The sequence below is a fragment of the Lolium rigidum genome, chromosome 5 (genome assembly GCF_022539505.1).
Source record: "Lolium rigidum isolate FL_2022 chromosome 5, APGP_CSIRO_Lrig_0.1, whole genome shotgun sequence".
NCBI lineage: Eukaryota > Viridiplantae > Streptophyta > Magnoliopsida > Poales > Poaceae > Lolium > Lolium rigidum.
In genome coordinates, this window is record NC_061512.1 from 64,700,199 (window position 1) to 64,721,114 (window position 20,916).

A 20,916-nucleotide genomic window follows, 5' to 3' on the forward strand; every position below is an offset into this window, starting at 1 on the left:
CAGCCATCCTTAGACCTGCGCTATGCAGCACCTTGCACCATATCTCTCTCGCATAGGGGCACAGGACTAACATGTGGTCCACGTTGTCCTCCTCCTGCAGGCATGTGTAGCATGCATTCGGATGCTCTTGCAACCCATGTCTCGCCCTCCTATCAGATGTCCACAAGCGGTACCTCAAAGCCAACCATGCAAAGATCTTGCATTTCATGGGTGAAAAGGAGCTCCAAACCGGTCTACACATACTCCACCTCACATTGCCTTGGCAAAGCATCTGGTACGTGCACTTTGCCGAGTACCCTCCCGAATCCGCACCTTTCCAAAGTATGCGGTCAGGAGCGGAGGCGTCTCTCTCGACATTCTCCACCGCCTCCCAAATGATTAAGCATTGCCTCCATAACCCCTCCGTCATCTCTGCTGATATATCATCTATCCAAGAGTCCCCTTGCAAGGCCTCTGCCACCAGTCTGGTGTTCTTCCGCCTGGTGGTAACAGAGGCAAATACCTCCGGCGCCAGCTCCTCCACAGTATATCCATCAATCCATCTGTCTCTCCAGAAGTAGGTCAACCGTCCGTCCCCCACAACAAAACGCGCGAGACTCTGAAACGCTCCTACTACAAGCTGATCCCTCAAGCCGGGTAGACCTTGCCAAGGTCTCGCCGGGTCCGTGCGCCTGAGCCACATCCATCTCAATCTCAAGGCGAGTCCTTGTAAACTCAAGTCTTTCACCCCCAAGCCGCCGAACTCCTTGGGCTTGCATACACTCTTCCATGCCACTAGACACTGGCCCCCCTGCACCTCATCCTTGCCAGCCCAAAAGAAAGCTCTCATCCATCTGTTTATGTCCTCCAGGAGCCAAGCTGGCGCCTCTGCCACCACCATTTGGTGCACCGCTCTAGCTGTAACAACTGAATTGATCAGCACAAGCCTTCCCTCTCTCCTGATGAGCCCCCTTTGCCAAGCAGGTACACATTTGATGACTTGGTCCAACAGCGGCTGCCACTCTGCCTTCGAAAGAGGCCTGAGTGCGAGCTGAAGCCCCAGGTACCGGATTGGGAATCTCGCCAACTGACAACCTAGGATCCGTGTAGTCCTCTCCTCCTCAACCTGAGTTCCTCTTATCAGAGTGGCCGTAGTCTTTGTAAAGTTGACCCTCAGGCCCGAGGCCTCACCAAACAGGGTGAGCATGTGGCTCACAGCCCACAGCTCTCTGTGCTCCGGTTTGATAAAAATAACAACGTCATCCGCATAGACCGAAATCCTCTGTAGGGGTGAGATGGAAGCTAGATCTCCGAATAGGCCCTCTCTCGCCGCCTTGGTGACTAAGGCGGAGAGAGTCTCCATGGCCGCCACAAAGAGCATGGGTGACGTGGGGTCCCCTTGTCTCAAACCGCGACCATGATAGATGCGGCCGCCTGGAACCCCATTCACCATAACTTTCGTGTTTGCTGTGTACAGCAATAAAGCTATCCATTTTAGGAACCTCTCTCCAAACCCCATCCTCCTTAAGACCTCAAAAAGGAAGCTCCAAGATATGGAGTCAAAAGCACGAGCTATGTCAAGCTTTATCAGCACTCCGGTCTGTCTCCTAATGTTGATCTTCCTAGCCACTTGCCTCACCAGAACAAAATTGTCATGCAAACTGCGGTGCTTGATGAACGCGGACTGATTCATGCTAACGATCTCTCCCAGCCTTGGCCGTAGCCTATTGGCAATGATCTTCGAAAAGAGCTTGGCAAAGCTATGCACCAGGCTGATAGGACGAAAGTCCTTGATTTCCTCCGCTTCCGGCTTCTTAGGTATCAAGGTGATCAAAGCACGATTCAGCCGAGCGAAACCTCTACCATCCCCCACTCCTAGCTTCATGAGCCCGGCCAGAATGTCAGGCTTAATGATGGGCCAAGCTCGCTGATAGAAGGCCCCAGTGAACCCGTCCGGTCCTGGCGCCCTGTCTCCTGGCATCTCGCGGATAGTGTTCCACACCTCCTCCTCCGTGAACATGGAGTCCAAGTCACTCAAGTCCGCAATCGGGATGTCTAAGGCCTCCATGTTAAGGGTGTGCTCCCGGTTCTGAATGTTCCCAATGAGCCTGGCGTACGCCTCGGTAAACACCTCATTTTTCCTCTCCTGGGTTGTTACAATCTCCTCACCTACTCTCACCGAGGCGATGTAGTTCTTGGTTCTTCTTCCGTTAGCCACCGCATGGAACAGTTTGGTGTTTGCGTCCCCTTCTCGTAACCATCTAATTCTCGACCGTTGTCTCGCGATTGTGCGTTCCAGGGACGACAACCCCAACACCACAAGCTTTAGCGTCCTTTTCAACCATGCCTCCGCATGCGTGAGCGTTCTCGACTCCTGGGCAACATCAAATCTGAGAATCAGGGTATTAGCCATAGCGATCTTTAGCTTGATGTTCCCCACTTTCTTTTCTCCCCAAGCCTGGAAGAACTCCGCCGCATTACGAAACAAAGCGTCCAAACGTCTGAAGGGGTCCACAATGCCGGGGTCGCATACCCAGGCCTCTCTCAAGGCGGCCTCAAAGCCCTCCAGGTTTAGCCAGAAGGCTTCAAACTTGAACCTACGCTTAGGCCTAAAAGCTGCACTCAGCGAGAGATGAATAGGTGCATGATCAGACACCGAAGAGGATAAAGCCTGTAAGATGGCGTCGGGATGCATGAGGTCCCAGTCCACCGAGGCAATCGCTCTGTCGATGCGAGTGAGCGTAGGCACCTCTCTCTCGCTGCTCCAGGTGAACCTCCTCCCATGGAGGTAGAGGTCCTTGATCTCATGCTCCTGGACGAAGCTCCTAAACCTTGCCATCATGTTTCTATCAAGACGATCATTGTTTTTCTCCTCCGCGTACATGATCATGTTGAAATCCCCGAGAAGCAGCCAAGGCCCCGGACAGAGGCTTCGCCTCTCGGAGAGCTCTCGAAGGAAAGACAACTTGTCCTCGTTCGTTTGTGGCCCGTAAACGGTGGTGATCCACCACCTGTTATTGTCTCTAGGGATAACTTCCCCGGTAACCGCATAGTCATCATAGCTAATACGCTCAATGTCCACAATGGACTTGTTCCATGCAAGGAGGATTCCTCCTCTCGTCTCAACCGCAGGCAAAAAAACATAACCATCAAAAGATTGCCCGAGGCATTGCATAACAAGAAAATCATCGATTACATCAAGCCTCGTCTCCTGGAGGCACACGACACTCACTCTAAGGCTAGCTATGAACTCACGCACCGCATCTCGTTTTGCTGGGTCGTTCAGACCACGAACGTTCCAGCACAGTAACTCAAAGGCACAATCCATGGAAACACTGTAGTCTCCGGACTCCACCAAACCCCAAAGGCTCAGTGCGCCGACACTGCCCTCGCACAGTGTGCCTCCCTGTGGAAACTCTCGGGGAGCTCCTTGCCGAAGATGGCCGCAAGGACTCGAATGTGTGCGTCCTGAATCGGTGAGTCAAAAAACTCCTTGAAGCGTCTCAAATCATCCTCCTTGACCGGGAGGTTCTCCGGGCAGAAACCCAAGGCCTTGAGTAAGGAGCTCTCCGCGGCTGACGCCATCTTGACCTGCGTGCCCGCTAAGACCGCAGCAGACCTGCGAGTCACCCTCTTTGGTGTGAAGGGCTCAGCATCCGCCCTAAGACCCGTAGTCCTCTCAAACTCGCTCAACAGCGGCGGTGCCAACGACTTCAGAATGGAAGAGCAAAAACTCTTGACTCTAACCAGCTCTGAGCGCTCCAGCTGATGCTCCTCAACCCCAGGATCCTGCTCAACCACGTCTGCCAGCTCCATGGCCTCCGCATGGTCCTGCGAAGAGCCAGGCCTGTGGCCGAGGGCCCCCTCCAGCTGATGCCCCGGCTTCCTAGGAAACATTTGCATGAGGCTGTTGGGACCGGTCCATTCTGTGCTGCCCCTGCTGGCCTCCCCCTCGAAAGAAGACTCCAACTGCTGAACTGGGCACACCACCTCCTGCTGCCACAGAGGATCCGGGCCTGAAGGCATGGCCCTCCCCTGTTGCTCCACGCCAGACACGGAGACACAGACAAAATCCTCACCAATCCCCATGCCAGACTCCCCGTCCCCACCTGTCACTCCATCCCTCGGATCCGCTTCCGCAGACCGCGGCCTGGACACCACAGACTCAGAGCTGGCCTCGGACAGTGTCGGAGACCAGGACCCCACCTCCTCCTCAGAGCCTGTCGGAGACGGCGTGCTCCTGGTGGCCTGCATGTCCACCTTGTCCTCACCCAGGCACCCGATTGGCCCCAGCTCCTCGTGATCCGCGCCTGGCAGCGAGTCGGCCGCGTCCACCCACTCCACCTGCTCCAAAACTGGAGCAACCGGCTCCACGTCCGCCACGTCGCCCGCTCCCATAGGCTCCTTCTCACTCTGGCCCACGGAAAGCACCGGCTTTAACTGATCTGCATGCAGGCCCTCATCCTCTGGAACTTTTGAAATCGCTTTATGCAGACCATCTCCTGTAGCGCTTCTGGCAGCGTCTACCGCCACAGCTGTGGCTGACGGATGCGGCCGCCGCTGTTGTTGACCGTCCAAGCACGTTTGAACGGTAAACGGAGCAGGGCTGGCCATCCCCGGCAGCTCCCATCTCTTCCCCAACTCCGGCGCCACCGCGGGAAAGCGCACGGCGCTGCGCTGAGGCACACCTCCCGGCCCCTGTCTCTGATCTGGAACCCCACGCTGCCAAGGCAGGTCCCTGGACACCCTGCGACCACGGGCGCCACGGCCGTCGTCTCCGCCGTCACCACCGCTCTCATCCTGCTCTCCCCTGCCATCCTGCCCACGTCCAAGAACACGCCCCGGACCCTCAGGGGCCTCCTCTTCCACCCTGACCAGGTGAATCAGCACAAGGTACTGAAGCGTCTGGATCTCCGCCTCGCCCGCTGGACCTCCAGCCACCGCACTGACTGGAGCAGCACTCGCGCCGCCGCTCAGAACGGGCTCCGGGATGGCCAGCAACCGCGCCACAGGGATGGCCTCCAGGTCTGACGCCCAGGCAGACAGCTGGAAGAGCGACATGTCACTCCTCGACTTCGTCGCCGGCGCCACCGCCTCCACCGCGCAGCTGTTCCCCAGCAGATCTTCCACCACGGCTGCATCCCACGCGTGAGGTGGAACCCCCTCCAAGACCAACGTGACCTTCTTCCTCAACGGCGCCAGAGACGCATGAGCCTGACGATTCCACGGGCGGAACAGCAGCGGTGCTCCAGCGACGAGCACGGCCGGCATGGCCGCGACATGGTCACGCAGCTCCCTGGACTCGCAGACGACCAGGAAGCTCTCCGGCGCCAGCGAATGACACGAAACCGTGCCCTCCGGCACTCCACGCCATCTCAACGCGCCCAGCACATGCTCACAGCTCACCGCCGGCCTCCTCCCGCCGACGGTGGCAATCAGTGCGTGGCTCAACCTCTGCTCAAGGTCACACATAACGGCGGTCCTCCTGACCACACAGAGCAGCGGTTTTACCGCCGCCGCCTCCGGACGAACCTGAAGGGCTGGCGTCCAGATCGGCGCGACCGCGATCGGCGGGAACTCCTCCATCGGTGGCAGACGCGAAACCCCCCGCGGCGGCGGCGGAGGGGGCGGTGGCGGTGTCTGGCGTCGCGGCGGCGGCGGAGGCGGCGGTAAGGGCGGTGAGGGAGCCCGCGCGCCCCTCGCAGGCAGGGGCCCCTGGCGCTCCCGCGTCGGCGAGCCGCGGCGAGCGAACTTGGCTAGCGCACGGCTCCGCAGCTCCTCCTCTTCCGACGGGCTCCGCGGCCGCTTGCACTCCATGGCCGGATGGCCACGCTGCCAGCAGCGCATGCAAACCTCTGCGTTCGTGCAGTCGCGCTTGCGGTGCCCCGGCAGGTAGCACCTGAAGCACAGGCCGCGCATCTCCGGCGGCGAAACTCCCCAGCCCCCTGCGCCTGTCTCCCGTCGTGACTCGATCCTCCTCGTCCAAAGCTTCCCCCTTGAAGGCTTGGGCACCTCCCAAACCAGCCGATCTTGAACTCTGGCCCGCCCCTCCGGCAGAACCTCATCCCTTACCTCCAGCCGCGGCGCGACGCTCCCACCAGAGGACGCCGATGAGATGCCGAGCCCAGAAACGTGGTCCGCTCCCCTCGGCGACACCGACGAGCCCGACTCCGGGCTTCCCTCCGGCGCCCAGCGGCGCGAGAAGCCTGGTGGGTGGGAGGCCGTGGAGTCCATGGCGTGGAGAGGCTGACGTACGCCGGCGTGGCGCCCCGGCGGCGGCGGAGGTGGAACCCTGGCTACGCACCCGTCGCTCTCCTTTCCGCTACGTAGTCTCGGAACTCCTTGATTAGCATACTTAATATAGACTACTGTAAGTTCCAATCAAATTCTACAGTACAATTCTTCTTTTTCCATGGCAACCGTCTGGTTCGAGCTGTAGAGACAAAGCAGTAACCTAACAAATCGACACCCAGATCGCAGCGCACGAGGCCTCCGGGCTCCGGCTTAACTCCCCGCCCGGAGTGTCACTTCGCCGTCTCTCTCTTTCTCTCGTCGCCGTCGCCGTCGCCTGGTCATCTCTCCTTGCTGCGCCGTCATGAACAACCTGCTCAGCGTAAGTGCCCTCTCCTCCCCTCCGAACCTTCCTCTCCTCGCTGCGCCGTCATGAACAACCTGCTCACTGTAAGTGGCTCCTTCAATTGCTTCGCCTACTTGCGGGGATCCAGCACGGGAGCTCGATATCTGTGTGGGGATAGTCTGGCGTGTCCCCTCCCGTGCAGGCTTCGAATTCCGGGCGGAACCGCTGTTCTGGCTCCTGGAGCTTGAAGTCGGCTGCCGATCGGGGTTTCTTTATGGTCACCCCTACTGGTTAGGGTTTTCTGATTGCACTACTAGTAAACTTTGGTCTCATTGTCAAAATACCATTGACAGTTAGGTTGAAACCTCGTACTGATTGCACTAGTTATCTGGACAGTCATATTAACTGGTTGGGAATTTCTGCGGGGTTGATGTCCCGGAAGGCTTCAGAACGTTCTTTTGGCATTACACAGTCAATGTCATGTTTGTTTCGACGTGCATTGTGTTACGAATTACAAACAATTTGTAACTTGGAAGGAGGCGTTCTAAATTTGGAAGTGACAGCTCAATTACTGTACTCGTTTGCAGTTTATCTGTCTAGTTAGGAATGTAAGCTTAATGGTTAATGTTAATGTTTTTTTTAGGCCACAGTCCTATTAGTTGTGGATGCTGAAAGTGGCACATTTGCCTTTTCAGATTGGATTCGTAACAATCGGGCCTTCTTCTGCGTGAGTGCTGCAGTACATTTTTTTTTTTGCATATTGTGAACATTCAGCTTTTGCAGGGTTTCTTTAAGCTTCGTAGGCGTGATTCCTCAAGAGATGGGGACGTTGAAATGGGAATGCATCAGCCTGATGCTTCTGCTAATTTAAAAGGTTTCTTAAAAAAGGTAGTTCTTCAGCGAATTCTGTAGTCCATGTCTTTGCATTTCGTGACAGTTCACTTTGTCCAGTTTTTGCACTTCAGATTAATGACATGATGCGTTCATGCATAGGTTGATGGAGTCGAGAGCCTAATCGCTAAGCTGGGGAATCTCTTGACTAAGCTCCAGGTCCATTCATCATTCCCCAAACTAACATCTTCCTCGTTCTTATGTTTGCTGATGTATTCATTTTCGTAGCAACTATGTCTCAGTATTAAGTTCCTTGATGAATTTATCAAAGTCATGCAGTTTCATAACATATATTTGCACGTCGCTTTTGTTTGCAGACTGCAAATGAGGAATCAAAAGCAGTTGCAAAAGCGAGTGCCATGAAAGGTGAGAACTTGTCTACTTTAGCAGAGCTAACCCTTGTCTGAAATGAGTTTGGACTCTCTTGAAAAATTAGCTATACTTATAGTCAGACACAACAATACTTTTATACAGCAATTAAGCGGCGAATGGAGAAAGATATAGATGAAGTTGGCAAAATTGCTCTCTTGGCAAAGGCAAAATTGGATGAACTGGAAAAAGACGTATGTTTTCACTTGACCCTGCTTGTTAATGGCATTTTCTCTTAGCAGTATTTGCATAAATTAATCGTTTGTTTGCCCCTGTGATACAGAACCTGTCTAACAGCCAGAAAACTGGATGCGAGAAGGGTTCTGCAGTAGACCGATCAAGAGACCAGACTACTGGGTACATTTACTGTTGAGATCTCTTCCCCTTATGAATTAGTTGTTATTCACTATGCTTACTGATCTGTACAGGGCAGTGAGAAAGAAATTGAAGGGGCGGATGGATGAATTTCAGGTATTGTTTATTCTAACTGGAGTGTCTAACTTGAAATGTATGTGAGGATTTTCCTGTTCTGTGATTAAATTTTCCCTATAATGCCCAATAGTTCTTAATACACACAGACAATTAAAACAAGTCAACCTTTCTATTTACTATTTGATATGCCTCATAGAGCAGCAGGGAGAAACCACTCTGCATCATATGAGAACAATCTAGTTCTTCCTAAGCAAGGAATCAAAGTGGTTTAATTGATTCTTGTTTGTTCTTACAAGTGAAAAAAAATACATCAGTGAAAAGTACTTAGCTTATTGCCCCAGTTTCAACTTTCATTAGCTCCCCTGATGATAAGACTAGAAGAGCCTTCTGTTTCTTAGTCACTAAAATAGATTAATAGTATGAATATTATTGGCCTGATGTCTCTAAAGAAGCCATGGAATACATTTAATGTCATGCTGACTTTCATTAGCTCTCCTGATGGTAAAACTCTAGAAGAGCCTTATCTTTCTTAATCACTGTGAAAGATTAATAGTATGAATACTATCTGCCTGATGTCTCCGAAGAAGCGACGAAATTCATCTAAAGTCATATACTGCAGTGTTTGACTGACACCTAGTTACCCACTGATGCAGGTATTAAGAGAATCAATCCGGCAGGAGTATCGGGAAGTTGTTGAACGAAGGGTATTTACTGTAACTGGCAATCGCCCTGATGAAGAGGTAAATAGTTGCAACAGTATAGATCTATGGTTAACTTTGTACTTTGCAATGTTCTTTAAATGGGCTATTTACACTGTGCCTCCTTCGTTACTTTGGGACCCGCAGACTATTGATGATTTAACAGAGACTGGGAGAAGTGAGCAAATTTTCAAAGATGCGGTCCAACAGCAGGGGAGAGGCCAGGTATGAGTAATATATAACTGGTGGTTGCTTATTGTGGGGGAAATGCATGAAAATCTTACAAGGATAATTTTGTATTTTCCAGATATTGGACACTGTTGCCGAGATACAGGAGCGACATGACGCTGTAAGGGATCTAGAGAGGAAGCTTCTGGAGTTGCAGCAGGTTACCTTTCATTTGCATAAGCTGTTACGCAGTTTTATAGTTCACTTGATAGATATGTGAATACAAGGGGGATAGTATGTCTTAATTTACCCCATTTCCTTGGTTTTTGCCTTGTAGATATACCTGGATATGGCAGTATTGGTTGATGCTCAAGGAGACGTGTTCAACCACGTAGAGACACATGTAATACCACCTAATTCGAAGTAGATGTATCCAATTTTATGAACAAACAAGCTGGTTGCTGCTAACACTTGCATTGTGATGCCTTCTCTTTTATTGTTCCAAGGTTTCAAATGCTACAAACTACATGCAGCAAGGCGTGGGTGCCCTCCAGAGTGCGAAGAAGCATCAGAGGAGCTCGAGAAAGTGGATGTGCTGCGCTATATTCGTTCTGGTGGTAGTGGTGATCGTTGTCATCCTAATTATTCACCCATGGAAGAAGTAACTCTTGAGCACGGCCTGAAGCGGAAGATCTCGGCGGAATATATACATAAATATAGTGTTTTCCTGTCTGTGCATTCTATGTAGTCTGTCACCACTCTTCTATCGCTGTACCTATGTGATCAACCAGACAAAGCCCATATTGTTTAGGGGCTGCGTTGAGTTTCCGGTGTGCTCAACAACTATGTATGCTGTGAAACTGGTGAACCCGAAACTCAGTTGTGCATCCTGATCCCTGAGTCTTTTTTATTGCAGTTGACAAGCCACTGGAAGGTGCGTGGTTTGGGATATTAAAAGCGGGTTGCAGTGTTTGGGAGAAATCAGCCCCCTCCCCGTCATCAGATTCACTAATCTAGGACCTTCGATCGCCGCACATCAAACTGACGAGAATGCAACATCGTTTGCAACATTTACCCACAACATGAAACAACAACAGATGTGAATAGCACAAACAACATTGGAGAAACACAAATGCAACATGAGAAAACTTTTAACTAAATGTCCCAGTTTGGACTTTCGTTTATCACTTGATGGTAAGTCTCTAGAAGGGCCTTATGCTTCTTAGTCAGTGTGATAGATTGATAGGCTTCATTGATTCTTTAATGTTCTTACAAGTAAAGTGAAAACTGTTTAGCTAAATGTCCCAGTTTAGACTTTCATTAACTCCCCAGATGGTAAGATTCTAGAAGAGCCTTTTGTTTCTTAGTCACTATGATGGATTGATAGGCTTACTTGATTCTTTTATCTTCTTTTTTTTTCCTTCAAGTGAGACATGCATGATGTTCTTAATGTTGTGAGGGGGCTGAATGGACTCTTGGGAAGGATCATATAAGCTTCTAGTAATGCATATTCCATGAACCACATTGTCTAAAGTTAATTGAGGGATTAACTGCAGCCTGCGCTGTATCTGTTTCAAGATCAAAGGAGACAGGTTCAGGTCAGACTGGAAAACAGAAATCGCCCAGCTGTGCCTGAAGTGAGGCAATGGAAGTTACAAGTGGATGTAAGAACGTGCAAGTTTTAGACTAGGAACACACAAAGAAACACTTTTGTGGATGGCAATCTCAGCTCTCAGGTGCATACATGATATTGATATATGCTTGAAAGATTGGTGATGAAGAAACTCTGTATATAAAACAAGCAGTTCCAGTGAAATTAAATGTCTTCACTACCACAGATCGAATTACAGTGCTGGTACATGTATAGAGTTAGTACAAACTACAAAAGGGTGAAACTGATAGAAAGGCCATCCCAGGCAAATTTTCCTACTTATTTTTTCTCAAAGTAACAACCAGTTGAAACGTGTCATTTTCCTTAAGAAATCGCTCAAATAGTGTGAGCGACCAACAATTATAAAGGTACTAGCTAAGGGAGGTTCAAGTCTCCACGCTGTTGAGGGACTTGCTTGGTGTTCCGGGCTTCACAGCAGCGGTATAAAAATGGGGGCGACAACATAGGTGAAGTTCAGAATCCTACCTTTCAGGGTAAAAATTCAAGGTCTGGCCTTAACTGGTTGTGTCTAGCAATGACCTTGTTGAAGGCATTGTTTTGAGAGCGGGGACTATCTTCAGGGTGAAAACCTAAGATCTTTGATCGGGCGATGACGGTGTTTGAGCACTGTTCCCTTCTTGGAGGCGTCGTTTTTGGAGAGTCTGTATTTCAGGTGTTGTCTTGACGGTGGATGTATTGTTGTTGTTAGGCCCGAGATACTGTAGCAGGACTTTTGTTTCTTAGTTTTCTTTTCCTTTTTTTGGTTGTGTGCATCCGTAGTGCCATTAGGGTGGTGCGTTGTTGTAGAGGCTGGGTGTAATTGGTATCTTTTGATATTAATATATTCCCTTTATCGAAAAATATAGATCCATGGCTCGAAATTATTTTATTCCCGCGCATAGGTGATTTTGAGGCAATGGAAAAATAGGGTTGTACAAACATAAATTAATTTGACCGCGAGAGGGTAGTATGGTAGTATCACTACACTGCAGTTGCAGCACTTTTTTCCTTTCAGAATAGAAGATGGGTTTTGTTTTCAAAGTGGCTGCAAAATAAGCCAGTAGTATTTTTCTTGACTCAAACAGGAGCCGGAGGTAGACGGTGAAGTAAGCATATTTTTTATTGCATTGTTACGAAAGGAGACTGTAGTATTTTTCCCGGAAAAAAGGTGGTGGACGGTAGAGCAAGTATATTTTCCTGGCATAAAGCAGTAACATTTTTCTACGATAAAAAAGGCAACGAATGTTAGAGTATCTTTTTCTGAAGTTTCCGTAGAAGAAGGCGGTAATTTGCTCTTCGAATAAAAGAGACGATGAAATATGGAGTATTTTCCAAAGTACATATTAATATTTTTCCAAATAAAATAGGAGAATACTATTGACAAATTATCCTCGATGAATTACGCACCATTAGATAATTACTATTGGATAGTTACCCCATGTGAATGGTTGATGGCTTAAAAAGCCCTTGGCAAATAATTACAAAGGAAGAATTACTGTTTGTGCGCCATCAGAAAAATATTGTTGCGAAGTTACCGTTGGAGAACTATGCAGCATTGAACAATTCTTGTTGAGCATTTACCCGCCATTAGTGCTTTAGAAGAAGGTATGTACAGACAAATTGTTGTTAGAAAAATAATATTGCGCGTTGTACCAGAAAATTATTGTTCATGTTGTTCGAAGAAACTACTGTAAATAATATCAACAACAAAAATTTCAAAGAAATACTGTTGCAGAATTACCTGTACAGAATTGTGAATCATCCTCGAAGAATAACTATTGAGTAATTACCGTCGGGAAATTACGGCTTGAGTTGTAGATTTCTCCTGGAAATTTGCTGCTGGAAAATCACCGGTAAAAATATTGTAACATGCACTGTTGAAAACCAATAGCAAAAATTACAGAAGCGAACGCTTTAGCGGACTGTGCATGGATTATGTTTTGGCCGCTTGATGGAGATCTAATGGTCCAATCACTAGAAGACACTGTTTATGGACAGTTTACTGTTCATGTGAAAAATAAAGGAGACGTGGGAGGCTAAGAAAGCTCTATTTTGTCCGGCTTTAATATATCTATATTTATCTATACAATACAATATGAGCAGTGCACCCACCAACAGCAAGGCCAAGAACACACAAAAAAAACATCCTGATCGCCAGACCTACAACCGCAACGACATGAAACTCCCCTTGCCAGCCTCCAGACATTGATGGCAAAGAAAATGAGGACAGGGCCTCAAACCCGCTTTTGCCAGGCACCCCGAAAACCAAGACCACAACACTTGGACTGTACTGGTTAACCCCCACCATAGCGCCTAGGGAGGGAGGGCTGATCAAGAAGCAGACTAAGCTCTGTCGGTAGGCAGAAGGCATGACCCCTGTGTTTCTTGTCTATATCATCTGAATCTCATAGAACCGAAACCTACCCCAACTTGCTTGGGAAACAGGCTTTGATGTTGTTGTTGTCTCATAGAACCGAAACCTCTCGATGATCTCAATCCCTCGACAACATCCTTACTATGCACAAGCTTCTTACCTGCACCTTGTCGGTCTGGTATGCCCATTGAGCCCAGACTAAGGAACTGAAGGCCAACCCTTGCAATGTATCAACAGCTCTTGCCAAACTTGCAGATCCTACAATATCACCCATTGACGACACAGACCAAGTGCCGAACAAATACCTCCGAGAGCCCATCCACGTTGTTCCTTGCCACTGAGAACGCTCATTGTTCCGGTTTCATGAGCTTGTATTTTAACCACCTTTGCTTGATTGTAGTGTCTCAGGTAATGTTTCTATTCCCAAGTACTCTTCAGCAAAAGCCTCATCGTTTTTTGCAAACATGTCCGTCAGACTGCAGTCTATGTTTCTGCCCTTGATTACCCAAAACCGTGGTTTTATCTTCCCCTCCAGAGAATAGCTGAAGTACCTTGGGTATTCCACAATCGCCTTTAGAGGCTTCTTCATGGTTCGTAACAGAAACTCAAGCTTTGGTTTCATAACAAGGTCAACACTGTAACCTAGAAGTGGGGAGAATCTTGAGATCATTGAGCACACATCTTTTTTAGACAAGCCCATTCCCAGAAAGTAATTCATCCTGCAAACATTACAATGAGGTTATAGGCGTTCAACACTTAGAAGTGAAGACATCATGAATAGGAGATTGAGTAGTGAAAATCATGTTATCACTTCAGCTAAACAACAAACAGTAAAACCAGAAATCGAGTACCATGAATAGGAGATTGACCTGATTATGTTATTGACTACAATGAGACCATGAATGCTATATCTTGTAAAAAACACAATTCAAATACTTGCGTATTGCGATGTGCTGGTGGTACACTTTCTTAGCCAATAGTGGTTGATAGCAGGTCTTCAGCAGCAAGAGCCCACTTGAACTCACAGTTTCGACGGAGTAAAGTTTTCAGATTGTTACTTATGTTTCAAAGAGTATTGTGCTGTGATGTATTGTTTGAAAGGCTAGTATAAAGTTTGCCCAAATTTAGGAGAAACCCATCCATAAAGGCTCTAATTAAATACATATGAGCTGAATAGGTTCCAAGGAGTATATCTGGTGCAGCGTATATAGGCTGCCTAGCATATCTACTAGTAGCTAGATGAGCAATGAGTTAAACAATTTACATGTCTGCAAGAAGTAAACACGTATCAACTGCATTGACCAAGCCTTTGCGGCAGAACTTTTTTTGTTTGTTCATACCTGGGAAGCAATGTGTGATTTATGTCCAATAACAAAAGCTCTGGATACTTCCTAATGATACGAGGAAGATTACGCTCGGAAACACCAAAGTCAATAAGAAAGTCAATTTTCTTCTTGAGTGTATTATCCACATCTGAAGCAATTATTTCTGGAGAGCGACAAATTATCTTTGCCATTGCATTCTTATCCAATCCCATATCCTCAAAAAAGGTAACAATCTGAGAAAAGAGGTAAACTAATTAGTACCAACAAGATACCAGTTACTAGAGGATATATATACATGTAAGAAGCACCTGGGTCAAGATCATCCCCAATTTTGCATCTCAATGTGACTAAAAGACTATGTTGCTCTGTGGATGCAGTTGCAGACTGACAGGAAAGTATGCAATCGACCAATATCAAACATTGAGGTTGGTCACCACCTTGGTGCATCATATGTCTCAATCCTAGGGGGATTTGCTTTGGATTAATTGGCTAACAATGAGAAATTGCAAAACTCAAGAGATAATGATGAAATCTGTTACCCATGTCAACTTAACGGAACAGCTATAATAGTGTCAAACAAAATATACCTTTTTACAGACTAGTTAGTGTTTCCAGAAAAGGAAATAGGAGAGCCAAAAGTAGGTAAAGTAACTTTCCCATTCAAAACACAGTTTATATGGACAAAGGATATAAATTTGCTACGCACCTGTAAGATTTCATTTGTTTTTCTCAGCAGCAACTGTGGACTTGATGTAAGAATTGGGACCAGCATTTTCTTACTGATGCCCAGGTCATCAAACAGTACCAGAATTGAGTTGATTCTTTTTGTTGAACAGCCCAGGATATGAGGCCAACTTTTCACAGCAACACCAAGGACTGTACTGGAAATCTGAAAGCGTAAAAAAAAAAGATTACCAACAATATTTTATCCAATTATAATAAAATACAAACAAACAAACACAGCGTACAATAGGATCTGGAGCTATGTTAGTTACAGTAGGAAAATCACCTGTTTTCTTTTGAAAAACAAAAGCATCTGCCCGTAGTTTTCTATAACATTTGTTGAAAGAATCCACGGATACTTCAGCAACATCTTACCGATATATTCTTGTTCAATGCCAGCCTACAAATTTTTGAAATACGACAATATTTACACTTATTGTCCAGAGAAAAACCAATCCAGGTTTCACAAGGCATCACAGACATAAGGCTTCAGTTGAGAATTATGTACTTTTAGTATACCTTCTCCCATGCATAGATCCTTGGCTTGATATCATTTTCAATATCAGAAAGGATGATAGGAGGAAATGACAGCAGAACTGATGAGATCCTTGGCTTTGGAATTCCAATGCATTCAAGGTAATCAATTAATGGCTTGATATGATTGTCCTCTGAGCAGAGAAGGAGCATCGGAAATGATTCAATGAGGTAGGGAAATGATACATCCCCTTGTGCCAACATGCTCAGACCACCAGACCTGGCCTCCATCTGCAGTTATTTGGTTGGAGAAAAATTAAATTTCAAGAGATATTTAAACTTCTATGAGGAACAATAACTGGGTTGTGAAACATACTTTTTGGAAAAATGACAGCGTACTTTGGAGTGCCTCATCAGCAGGTATCGATAAGTGCATCATCATGCGCTTGGCATTCCGTCTGATTAGAGTTTCATAACCACTGCTTGAAAATAACACCTCTTTCAAGAACTTAACCTATATACATGAATAAACCATAAGTAACGAACTCAGAAACCTACTGAGCAGAGGATAGCATAGATACTGTCAGATTAAACATATCTACCACGGTCATAATCCATACTATCACATTATTTAGATGTGTGATGCCACCATTCAATGGCGTGGAGGACAATTTTCTACACATTTTATGACTTGCTTGGTCGTGTTATCGCGGGAGAGAATGCATTTTATTTCTGTTCTTTCCTTTCAGTGAGCTTCAGTTGTTGGCCGCAGGCGGCAAATGCTATTCAAACTACATACTCTGTTCTGATACCTCTCTGAATAATGGAACCATTGACCACTGAACTAACATTCTTGAGCTGAAGCTCTGTGCAAGACTACTACAAGCTTGGTGAGCTGAGTGGCAGGCTTGCAGTCAAGGACGGCACTGCTCGAGCAACCAAGTTCCTTATCAGTTTGGTTGATATAGACCTAATTAGCCAGATCAAAATATAGTAGTATCTAACCAGGGACCGACAGAAACGAAATGCAAGAAAATGGAGCTCAAAATGGACATCCTCCCACTTCTCACCCTATCGATGAGCACGGGGAGGCCCTCGGCGGCGACGTAGGGCGCGATGAGCTTGGCGGAGGAGAGGCGCACGCCGAGGCTCTCGACGAGCGGGACGACCCCGCCGTCGCGCCTGCTCCTCCCCATGAAGTAGACCTTCCTGCCGAACCCGAGCGCGCCCATCTCCGCCCCCGCGCGGGCCCCGGCCCCGGCGCTCCAGGACGCCCAGAGCCCGAGCTCGTCGAGCTCCCTGACCCCGTCGGCCAGCATGGCGGCGTACCCCGGCGCGCGCGCGGCGATGGCGGCGGCGTCGGCGGGCGAGGCCCCGTGGTCGCGCAGGAGCTCCGCGACGGCCGCCTCGGCCTCCCGCGGGTCGCCGCGGGCGGAGGAGAGGGATGTGGAGGCGGCGGATGGGGTGGTGGAGGTGGTGACGCGGCGGCGCGGCTGGAGGCGGAGGGGGGCAGGAGAGTGGAGTGGCTGCGTTCGGAGTGGAGGGGCTGGGGGTTTGAGGAGTGGGGACGAGAGGAGCGCGGTGGTGGCCATGGCCATGGCGGAGGCGGAGCCAGTAGAAGAGAAATGGAATGGAAATCCCGGCAAGAAGAGCTTAAACCCTCGCCGGACGTCGCCCAGGCTTATCTCTTCCTCCTCTGAACTCAAGGAGACTATTTCACCCAAGTTCGGTAAGCAACTAACTAGTAATTTGCAGATTTTTGTGTGGAAATCATTTGGGCCTTTTTTGTCCAAAAATGATTTTGATGATCATGACCTTATAAGGAATAGAATCAACCATAAAAAGAAGAATCCTTACAAATTTTCAACCTGGGTTGATTGATCGGTATGGTTGAGTATGATAGGGATTTTTAGAATTCTTTTCAATCCACCAAATCTCTTAAATACTACCTCCATTCTAAAATATAAGCCACCAGCTTTCTAAAATAGCTTATATTTCGAAATGGATATATTTTTTTTTTCTTTTCGTATGAAATCAACGAACTTTAGTGCATGATAAAGTCGACATGGCATTGCATTTTCATGTTTTTTCTATGGAAACACTTCAAATCACCCATGCACCAGATATATGGGTGAAACACATCGACACCTCCCGTGTAGAATTTCTCTTCCCTCGTATATTTCTCCTCTTCAGCAGGTCACTTCTCCCATCGCCCTCCTCCTCTCCCCCGAGATGACCTGCCTTCTTGTGGTGCTCCTTCCTATTATAAACGCGAAAAGCAATAACGAATAACAAAAAGAAAATCGCAATGGCAGACACAAGATTTTAATGTGGAAACCCTTCCAACACAAAGGGGAAAAAACAGAGGCGCCAACTAATGGCGTGTATTTCACACGTTCGTTGGGAACCCCAAGAGGAAGGTATGATGCGCACAGCAGCAAGTTTTCCCTCAGAAAGAAACCAAGGTTTATCGAACCAGGAGGAGCCAAGAAGCACGTTGAAGGTTGATGGCGGCGGGATGTAGTGCGGCGCAACACCGGGGATTCCGGCGCCAACGTGGAACCTGCACAACACAACCAAACTACTTTGCCCCAACGAAACAGGTGAGGTTGTCAATCTCACCGGCTTGCTCTGTAACAAATGATTAACCGTATTGTGTGGAAGATGATTGTTTGCGAGAGAAAACGAGAAAAACAAGTATTGCAGCAGATTTGTATTTCGAGTATTAAAGAATGGACCGGGGTCCACGGTTCACTAGAGGTGTCTCTCCCATAAGATAAAAGCATGTTGGGCGAACAAATTACCGTCGGGCAATTGACAAATAGAGAGGGCATAACAATGCACATACATGCCATGATAAGTATAGTGAGATTTAATTGCGCATTACGACAAAGTACATAGACCGCCATCCAACCGCATCTATGCCTAAAAAGTCCACCTTCGAGGTTATCGTCCGAACCCCTTCCGGTATTAAGTTGCAAAGCAACGAGACAATTGCATTAAGTATGGTGCGTAATGTAATCAACAACTACATCCTTGGACATAGCGCCAATGTTTTATCCCTAGTGGCAACAGCACAACACAACCTTAGAACTTTCCGTCACTCGTCCCAGGTGTCAATGCGAGCATGAACCCACTATCGAGCATAAATACTCCCTCTTGGAGTTAAGAGCAAAAACTTGGCCAGAGCCTCTACTAATAACGGAGAGCATGCAAGATCATAAACAACACATATGTAATAACTTGATAATTAACATAACATGGTATTCTCTATCCATTGGATCCCGACAAACACAACATAGAGTATTACAGATAGATGATCTTGATCATGTTAGGCAGCTCACAAGATCCAACAATGAAGCACAATGAGGAGAAGACAACCATCTAGCTATCGCTATGGACCCATAGTCCAGGGGTGAACTACTCACTCATCACTCCGGAGGCGACCATGGCGGCGTAGAGTCCTCCGGGAGATGAATCCCCTCTCCGGCAGGGTGCCGGAGGAGATCTCCGAGAATCCCCCGAGATGGGATTGGCGGCGGCGGCGTCTCGCGGAAGGTTTTCCGTATCGTGGTTTTTCGCATCGTGGGTTTCGCGACGGAGGCTTTAAGTAGGCGGAAGGGCGAGTCGGAGGGCCGACGAGGGGCCCACACCATAGGGCGGCGCGGGCCCCCTCGGCCGCGCGGCCCTATGGTGGCGGCGCCTCGTCGCCCCACTTCGTATCCCTTTCGGTCTTCTGGAAGGTTCGTGGCAAAATAGGACCCCGGGTCTTGATTTCGTCCAATTCCGAGAATATTTCGTTACTAGGATTTACGAAACCAAAAACAGCTAGAAAACGACAGAATCGGCTCTTCGGCATCTTGTTAATAGGTTAGTTCCAGAAAATGCACGAATATGACATAAAGTGTGCATAAAATATGTAGGTATCATCAATAATATGGCATGGAACATAAGAAATTATCGATACGTCGGAGGCGTATCAGCGTCCCCAAGCTTAGTTCTGCTCGTCCCGAGCAGGTAAACGATAACAAAGATAATTTCTGAAGTGACATGCCATCATAACCTTGATCATACTATTTGTAAACATATGTAATGAATGCAGCGATCAAAACAATGGTAATGACATGAGTAAACAAGTGAATCATAAAGCAAAGACTTTTCATGAATATTACTTCAAGACAAGCATTAATAAGTCTTGCATAAGAGTTAACTCATAAAGCAATAAATCAAAGTAAAGGTATTGAAGCAACACAAAGGAAGATTAAGTTTCAGCGGTTGCTTTCAACTTGTAACATGTATATCTCATAGATAATTGTCAACATAGAGTAATATAACAAGTACAATATGCAAGTACTCCCTCCATCCCAGGGAACAAGGCGTAATAATCTGAGCACAATTATTTAGGCAACCGATCTGTGTGGAGATTGTTTTGCAACCTTCCCTTCTTGCCCCTGCATGCACGCGTGTCCTCTCCCCTAATTTCTCTCCCGCACGAGACCGGGTCTCCTCGTTTCTCGCACGCAGCCAACGCGCTCTCTCTCTTCTCCACCTCATTCGTCTTCCCCTACGCATAGGCATCAATGGAGATGGTGATCCATGGCAAAATTGAGTGACCAATCCGAGGGGAAAAGGTTCTTCATCCATTGGGTATCAAAGTTTTGCCCCGGATCACTCCCAAATCTCACGGTGGAGATCAAGATGAGAGGGTTAGATGGAGGGAAGAATAGTTTGAAACTCAAAAAATCGAGCTCCTATAAGATCTTCCCGCCATGGACGGCCAAGGCAGCCTATCTTGTCCCTCTGTTCCTTCCTCCTTCTGTCTCTCTTTGTTCTTCGTCATGGTCGGGGTTGATTTGAACGACCCTATCAACTGGGATGAACTGGAGGATTTTGATGGGGAAGCTCGTGACCTAGCCGGCGATTTCTTCTTCGAGGTGGAGAGCGACGAAGGTACTTGTCTCTTCATTACTTTTTCTGTTCCGAGTATTTGTTCGTGATCTATCTCGTGACATGGAGTAGTCTGTTTTCTGGATCTATCTCGCTCGATCCAGCACCATCCTCCATCGCAGCGGCGGCATGGCAAAGCAGCAACGCCGCCCCCAGCACCATAACCATCGCCGTCCGCGCCTTAACCGCCGCCGCCCGCGCCAAAACCGCCGCCGCCCGCGTCGCCATGGGAAAAACTTGAGAGAACCAGGTGGGGAAGGAGAACTGGGGAAGAACGGGGAAGGGAAGAGCTGCGCAGATGAAGAGGT

General features: G+C 48.0%; 2 protein-coding genes across 3 annotated transcripts; one reads left to right on the forward strand and one right to left on the reverse strand.

Moving 5' to 3' along the window:
- The first annotated feature begins 6,468 nt into the window (after positions 1-6,468).
- Positions 6,469-9,812, forward strand: LOC124654640 (syntaxin-132-like). Of its 2 annotated transcripts, XM_047193633.1 has the most exons (13): positions 6,469-6,592; positions 7,200-7,283; positions 7,340-7,444; positions 7,550-7,606; positions 7,765-7,813; positions 7,922-8,010; positions 8,100-8,173; positions 8,245-8,287; positions 8,902-8,988; positions 9,094-9,171; positions 9,254-9,334; positions 9,452-9,517; positions 9,621-9,812. In XM_047193633.1, exons 1-13 carry the CDS (start codon positions 6,575-6,577, stop codon positions 9,777-9,779), a joined length of 990 nt encoding a protein of 329 aa, XP_047049589.1. In that variant the 5' UTR covers positions 6,469-6,574; the 3' UTR covers positions 9,780-9,812. The 2 variants fall into 2 exon arrangements, with proteins under 2 accessions (XP_047049589.1, XP_047049590.1); XM_047193634.1 differs by lacking the exon at positions 7,200-7,283.
- Positions 9,813-12,808: 2,996 nt separating this feature from the next.
- LOC124656039 (transcription termination factor MTERF2, chloroplastic-like) lies at positions 12,809-17,259 on the reverse strand. Its single transcript, XM_047194851.1, has 7 exons — positions 16,732-17,259; positions 16,038-16,175; positions 15,707-15,952; positions 15,474-15,587; positions 15,171-15,353; positions 14,480-14,697; positions 12,809-13,858 (listed from the first exon to the last, which is right to left on the reverse strand). The coding sequence occupies exons 1-7, from the start codon at positions 17,257-17,259 to the stop codon at positions 13,516-13,518; spliced, it is 1,770 nt and encodes a 589-aa protein (XP_047050807.1). The 3' UTR covers positions 12,809-13,515.
- Between the last annotated feature and the right edge of the window lie 3,657 nt (positions 17,260-20,916).

Excerpts from the sequence above, each read along its gene's own strand:
- LOC124656039 (XM_047194851.1), bottom strand. The coding sequence starts at position 17,259 with ATGGCCATGGCCACCACCGCGCTCCTCTCGTCCCCACTCCTCAAACCC. Across the intron at positions 15,588-15,706 it reads GGATCTATGCATGGGAGAAG|GCTGGCATTGAACAAGAATA; the intron begins GTATACTAAAAG and ends AAAAATTTGTAG. Across the intron at positions 15,354-15,473 it reads TGTTTTTCAAAAGAAAACAG|ATTTCCAGTACAGTCCTTGG; the intron begins GTGATTTTCCTA and ends TTACGCTTTCAG.
- LOC124654640 (XM_047193633.1), top strand. Across the intron at positions 7,814-7,921 it reads AAAAGCGAGTGCCATGAAAG|CAATTAAGCGGCGAATGGAG; the intron begins GTGAGAACTTGT and ends ACTTTTATACAG. Across the intron at positions 9,518-9,620 it reads TCAACCACGTAGAGACACAT|GTTTCAAATGCTACAAACTA; the intron begins GTAATACCACCT and ends TATTGTTCCAAG.